At 36.2% G+C, this 7,856-nt stretch overlaps 1 protein-coding gene across 1 annotated transcript; it reads left to right on the plus strand.

Moving 5' to 3' along the window:
* The first annotated feature begins 4,525 nt into the window (after positions 1-4,525).
* On the plus strand, positions 4,526-5,230 carry LOC141390999 (uncharacterized). Its single transcript, XM_073963916.1, has one exon. The coding sequence runs from the start codon at positions 4,526-4,528 to the stop codon at positions 5,228-5,230; it is 705 nt and encodes a 234-aa protein (XP_073820017.1).
* Positions 5,231-7,856: the final 2,626 nt, after the last annotated feature.

The following is a 7,856-nucleotide window of genomic DNA, read 5'->3' on the forward strand; positions in this document are numbered from 1 at the left end:
ATGTGGACTATATCGATTCCGTCCTTCGAATACCTCCCTCACAAAATTTGGGAAAAGTGCTGTTTGAGGACTCGTATCGGGTCTATTGGAATATTTTTGAGGAAGGTACTTTTCACGGTCCTTATTACAACGGTACAATTTTTCAGGAGAAGTCCATACTTCCTGAGATAATGGTCCAAATGTTCCAAAAACCCCTGCCGGCTCCAACTAAAATTACAAATCCGAAAAATAATTCTCAAAACTTTTTCAAAAATCACAACTTAGCTTACTAAAATTGATTTGGTATTGCCCCTCATTACGATACCTACAGATTCAACGTATTTTGAAGCAAACCCGTTATACAAAATCAATATATTTTTATACGGCATAATTATTGTGTTTGTTTCTTTTTTCTTTTTGGTCACAGGCTGAGGGTATTGCTGACTTATACTATCTTTTTTGGTGTGTAATTGAATATGAATAATTTTGGGATTTATAAATTTGTTTGCATGCAAATTATTTGAATTTCTATTCATTATTAGTTATTTCTACCGGTATAAAATATATTTTTGATATCACAATATATACCCACAATAAACTACTTTCGAAATACGTCCATATTTACATTAGGCAATTTTCCTTGGGACAATTGTCAGTTTGATGGAGAGAGGGGTGAGATATTTGGTAACCCTTTGTCTCTCAACACCCTCTCTCACATACAAAGTGGCAATTGCCGCAAGGAAAATCGCCTAATGTAAATATGGACTACCCTGAAAAGCGCAAAACTACGTGCATTATTAAGCATATGTTAGGTACAAGTTCACAATTTTTGGACGAAAGATCTTCAATAAACTCACAATTTTCCAAAATATCAAATATCAGAGACAAAGCAAATTGCATTGTATATATATTTATTTTAGGTGTTTTCCACAAAGAAACCTGACATTCAAAGACAATTTGAAGAGGTAGCAGGTAGGGCTAATCAATGCGGATTTTCCAATTTTTCGAATATTTTTTAGAAATGTATAATTTATATAATTGTTCCAAAAACATCCCAGTAGGGACAACGGAGACTTCTCTTATATCAATGGATTCATATGAGGTTATTGATATGTGACCTAGTTTTTATAGCCGAGTCCTAACGGCGTGTCCTAAGATGCTGTAGAGACGTTTTTTATGGCTGAAATACTCAGGAAATATCGTCAACATTACTAAGCGGTATTTTGCCACCGTTGAAAATTTGATGTGGCCAGGCGTGGGAATCGAACCTGGACATTCAGCGTGCAAGTCGGTTGCACATAGCTAATTCCTAAAGGTTGTGGTATAGTGTATCACATGGTCGACCTCGTCCGATTATAGCCTTTGCTTACTTGTTTAAAATTTATTTAAAAATTATCCCAGAATATAGGTTTCAAAAACGAGGTTTATGGGGAGTTTTCAAACGAAGATTATTTCCTGACAGGTGAGATTTAATATATATATATTCTAAAACATGTTTAAAATTTTACATTTTTCATCCCTAAATATTTTCTTAAAAAAGTGATTATATAATTAAATTAGTCATTCTGTTTGTAACACATCGAAATATTTGCTGGAGACCCTATAAAGTAGCCATGTCCATCTGTCCTTCATATAGCTCCCATAGAACCGTACTTTTTGATTTTCGCAAAAGCTCCCATGAAAGGTTACCACCCTATTTAAGATATTTCTTTTAGGGTTTTTAGTTTTTGTCAAATTTTCAAACCGAGAGAAATAAATTTCGCTTCCGGATTTCCCAAGGATTTTTTTAGATTTCGTTCTGACATTTCGTTCCGAAATTATGTCAACCACTTTATGCAACTTTCGTTAAGATATTGTTACGATTTCGGATCCCACATCGGACGAACCGTCCGAATTTTGTTCCGAATTCGTTACGATGTCAGTACGATTGGTTTGCTGGAAGGATAGAAAGAACAACCTTTTATACCATTGGAAATGTAGAAATTTAGCAAAAATTATATGAAAATTTGGACCCATGTTGACAATTTTTGGTGGATGATAAATGACGGAAATTCGTTTAAAAATTTAGGTAAAAAACTCAAAATTCCCAAAATGGGGAGGTAAGGAGATATACGTGAGCTTGGACAATTTTTGGTGGAAATGATTTGTAGTCATTGGGAACATGAAATGTTGAATTGAAGGCGATTCGGTAAAAAATGCATCTAAAATCCTCAAAATACCGAAAATCGGGAGGGGGCTATATCAGAACCTGGACCTATGTTGACAATTTTTGGTGGATATGTTTTGTGACCACTGGGAATATGAAATGTTAAAATACAGGTCACAAAATTTAGCTGAAATCCTCAAAATACCGAAAATCGGGAGGTACGGTTGCATGGGGGCTATACCATAATTTGGACCTATGTCGACAATTTTTGTTGGAGATATTTTGTGGCCATAGGGAATATCAAATGTTAAATTACACGTAATTTGTCAAAAAATGTAGTTAAAAGACCATAAATACCGAAAATCGCGAGGTACCGTTATATGGGGGCTAACCAAAATTTGAACCTTTGTTAACAGTTTTTGGTGGAGATATTTTGTGGCCATTGGTAACATCAAATGTTAAATTACAAGTAATTCGGTCAAAAAATGTAGCTAAAAGGCTCAAAATACCGAAAATCGGGAGGTACCGTTATATGGGCGTTATACCAAAATTTGGACCTACGCTGACAATTTTTGTTGGAGATATTTTACGACCACTGGGAATATCAAATGTTAAATAACAAGTAAATGGGTCAAATATGTAGCCAAAATCCTCAAAATACCATAAATCGAGATTTGCCGGTATATGGGGCTATACCAAAAAATGAACCTACATTGAGAGTTTTTGGTGAATATGTGTTGTGATCATTTGGAAACTTAAATGCAAAATTACAGGTAGTTCGGTCAAAAATTGTAGCTAAAATCCTCAAAATACCGAAAATCGGGAGGTAACGTTATATGGGGGCTATACTAAAACATGAACCTATGTTGATGGTTTTAGGTGGGGATGGTTTGGTGATCATTGGGAACCTCAAATGTTAAATTGCAGATAGTTCGGTCAAAAAATGTAGCTAAAATTCCCAAAATTACGAAAATCGGGAGGTACCCTTATATGGGGGCTATACTAAAACAAGGACCTATGTTGATGCTTTTTGGAAGAGATGTTTTGTGACAACTGGGAACTGCATATGTTAAATTGCAGGCAGTTCGGTGTTCGGTTCGGAGATGTTTTGTGACCACTGGGAAGTTTCAAATGTTAAATTGCAGTTTGGTCAAAAATCCCCAAAATACCGAAAATCGGGAGGTACCCTTATATGGGGGCTATACTAAAACATGGACCTATGTTGGCGGTTTTTGGTGAAGACGTTTTGTGATAACTGGGAACTTCAAATGTTAAATTACAGATAGTTCGGTCAAAAAATGTACCTAAAATCCCCGAAATAAAAATATACTCGGGTGCAAAAATATAGCGCTCTAGCTCAATTATTGCGGACGCTAGCGTAATTACAACGGACATGGCCACAAGGGTCGCATATTGTTACTTCAATGCGTTACAAACGGAAAAACAAACTTAATATACCTTCCATCCTATGGTGGAGGGTATAAGAAAATATGGAAAACCCCTTTAAAGAGGATGTCTTTGTTGTTTTTAAATTATATAATGTTTACTAAATTTAAAATGTAAATTCTTCATAACGGTACATAACCCATTCAAGTCTTGAATTTCAAGAGTTTTGATATTGTCACCAAGATTTTCCAAAAAAAAAAAAAAAAAACAAAAAAATATTTGAGTCATAGTTTTATTTTCATATGATAATCATTGAAGATTAACTAGAAACTAATTTTAATATTTATCGGGCAATAATACAATTATAGATGCATTTATCGACAAAATTCATTCAGATTCTTCTTATCACGCTGCTTAAGACTTTAACGCTATGTGCGCTGTTTGAACTTGTCAATTTATTGATCTATTAGAATAACATAGATTTGGGCTTGAAAATGTCATCCTATGAAAATTTTCTAAATGTTGAGCCAATAAAATACATATTTTGTTTTACTTTCGAACTCTTTCAATAGTTGTGACAATACAGTGGTCAAAGTTTACGAATGCATAAATAATAAAATATATATAAATAACAATCAATATTTTGCATATCATTTGTACGTCACTCACTAATTAAGATAACAAAAAAAAAAAACAGACGAAAATTGAAAACACAAAAAGCCAACTACAATTGGTCAACAACAAAAACTATTCGCCTGGTAAAATATAAATGTTTAAATATAAACTGTCAACTTATATTAATAAAGAAGAAACATTTAAATACAACAACAACAGCAACTGGGATGTTGTTTTGATTGCGGCAGAACACAAACAATCCACAGATGACTTAAATTAGGCTATAGAATTTTTCATGAAGTTTTTTATTTTTGCATATAAAAGACATGCTAAACGGTCAATGGATCATACAGAAGTTAACATTCTTTCATTTCAGTAGATCGCTAAGAATCAGAAGAAATGCGTGCCTTTATTGTTTTGTGTTTGGTGGTTGTTGCGTGCGCCGATAAATTGGGTTATAACTATCAACCAGTTGGTCACTCCGACTCGGGATTATCATTCGCACCCGGTGCTGCTGCCAGCAATTTTGCTCCATCCTACGATTCTGGTGTGACTTCCTATGATGCCGAAGGTTCCAGTGGCTCACCCTCATTTGCCGCACAAGGTGAATTGGAAAAGGAGTTCTACACTTTCACTGCCAACGATGGTGATTTCAATGAACCAATCAGCTCCGACCAATTGGCTAATGCTGTAAAGAAAGGTCTACGTGTTGTCTTCATCAAGGGCCCCGAAAACAGTGGTTTGGAAGATGCTGCTTTGGCCTTGGCCAAACAAGCTGCCCAACAACAAACTGCCATCTATGTTCTCAACAAACAAGCCGATCTCGCAGGTTTGGCCAACAAATTTAACAGCCTCGGCAACAACAACAACCAGAAACCCGAAGTCCACTTTGTTAAATATCGCACCCCTGAAGATGCTGCCAACGCTCAACGTGCTATCCAAAGCCAATACGATTCATTGGGTGGTCCATCTCAAAGCTTTAATGGTGGTGTTGCTCCCGTCCTTAACTTTGCTTCTCAAGCTCCAGTTGCTCCAGCTGCAGCTCCTTCTGCTCCTGGTGCCAGCTACTTGCCTGCTTCTATTTTGCGCCGTTTCCGTTTGTAAGAAGGTGGGGTTTAATTAAATCCCGGTCGTTGTTATTTGTTGATCTAGTCAAATAAAGTTGTTAAACATTTTTCGATAAAAAAAAACTTTGATTTTTATTGGGATACTAGAAAAAGTGGATAAAATTTTGTCATAGAACATAAAAGTTTTTGTGGCAACAGTGATATTTGCGTGTTTTATAACATAAACTATTCCAAAAACATTTAATCAAATGACACTTGGAAAGCGAAAAAGGCGTGAACTAAAAACTCCATAGACGAGCCAGTTTTATATTTCATTAATACTTTTAAATACATATGTATGTATATTTTCCCACAAACATATTCGAATGCACAAGGGGGACTTCTCTCATATTACTGAGTAGGTCGTGTTTCACATTAATTCAATGATGGCTACATTACGATGCGAGCTATTTTTGTAACCTTTGAAAATGTGAAGACGTCCGCAGACGTGTTAAGGACCATGACCCGTAAATCTGCACCTGGAAGGTTCGCACTTTTTACAGAGAAGGTGCAGTTTGTGCATTGGCTTGAAAAATACAACGCCCAGCGATATTACTTTCATACAGGATACACGTTGGATTGGGAAAGGCGTCACAACAACACCTAAAGGTGACGCACCGTATAATACAGGTTTCCGGAGTCAGAGTCTAGCAAATTTTCTCTAAATCAGCTTAAGGACAATCATTTAAATGCAACCCTTTTAACCTCTATGTTGATTTCATGCATATCGGAAACATTTTTGGGTCCATTGATTGTTTATAATACACTTTGGAATAATGGTTTCATATCCCACATATTCTCGGGGAAGAAATCCTAGAACATTTACTGGTTATCTCTTAGAAGGCTCACTGGTCTTCTCTTGTTCTACCCTCCACCATATTATGGAGGGTCTAATTAACATTGACATTCGTTTGTAACACATCGAAATATTCGTTGAGATCCTATAATGTATACATATATATTCTTGATCAGTATAAAGTTATAAGTCGAAATAACCATATCCGTCTGTCCGCCCGACTGTCTGTTGAAATTAAGATACAGCTCGCAACTTTTAAGATGGAGAATTGTAATTTGGTGGAGAAGTTTCTATTACACCATGGTATTTGGTGTTGTTTGGTATTGCAAATAGGCTGCATCGGTCCACGTTTTGATATAGGCTCCATAGAACGGTATCACCCGATTTTCGGTATTTTGAAAGTTGTAGTCACAAAATTCCTCCGAAGTTGTTTAAATTTGGTATTTAGTGTTCATTTGGGGTATAAAACTTTCCATATTAAATTTGTCGGTATTGGTCCACGCCTTCATATACCCCCTTAGAACAATAGAACCGTACCTCCGGATTTCCAGTATTTTGAAGCTTGTGGAATCAATATTCCACCGAAGTTGTTTGAATTTGGTATTTACTGTTAATTTGGGGTATAAAACTTTCCGTATGAAATCTGTCAGTGTAGGTCCACGCCTTCATATAGACCCCATAAAACAATACCTTCCGATTTTCGTAATTTGAGGGTTGTGACGTCAATATAACACCAACATTTCTGAATTTTTTTATTTAGTCTTCCATGGGGTTATTAAATATTCCAGAAGAGAAACAGTATAGGTCCACGCCTTCATGTAGGCTTTATAGAACAATACCTCCCTACTTTCGGTATTTTTCAGGTTGTGGCCTCAATATTTCTCAGAAATGGTTGAAACCTGCTGTTTAGTCTTCGTTGGGGGTACAAAACTTTTCCCCAGAAAATTTTCGGTACCGGTTCACGCCTTTATATAGAGCCCTATAAAACGGTACCTAAGGACGTTCGGTATTTTGAATATTCCTCCGAAATGGCTGAAATTTGGTATTCAATCTACGTTGGGATACAAAATGTTCCACCTGAAATGTTAAGGTATAGGTCCAAGCCTTCATATTGCCCCTATATAACGGCACATCCCAATTTTCGGTATTTTGAAGGTTCATGGCCACAAACTTCAAAATACCGAAAATCAGCCATAGAAATGGCTGAAATTTGGTATTTAGTAAAACCTTTCCGGCTGAAATTCGTCGGCAGAGGTCCATGTTTCGATATAGCCCCCATAGAACGGTACATTCCGATTTTCGTAATTCTGATGGTTGTGACGTCAATATGCCACCGAAATGACTGAAATTTTTTATTTATTCTTCCATGGGGTTATAAAATATTCCAAAAGAGAATTAGCAGTAAAGTTTCACGTCTACCTATATCCCTCTGTATGAGAATAGGCAGTTTAGCCTTAGCAATAAAAAACACAGAACTTTTGTATACCCTCAGCATTTATGCTAACGAGGGTATATACACTTTCATACGGGCAAACTGTACCTCATCGAAATAATGGTTTTAGACCTGTGTTAGAAGAGAAAGCCATATGCGATCTCTCTCCTCTCTCACTCTTTTAAAAGTTGCTGCCAGTTTTACCACTTCTTGGGGCTAAGGAACGCTTTGCAGGTTAAAAATGGTAAATTGTAACCTCAGGTAAGTAAAGGAACACAGCGATATTTTCTCTACTTGCGTCGCTACCACTATGATCGCTGATTTGTTGCTTGATGTACATACAATCATTAGAAATAACCCTGCAAGCAAAAACTATTGCGGAAGTGACTTAGGCGT

The sequence above is a fragment of the Musca autumnalis genome, unplaced genomic scaffold, assembly GCF_047663935.1.
Source record: "Musca autumnalis isolate F117 unplaced genomic scaffold, ASM4766393v1 scaffold_1, whole genome shotgun sequence".
NCBI lineage: Eukaryota > Metazoa > Arthropoda > Insecta > Diptera > Muscidae > Musca > Musca autumnalis.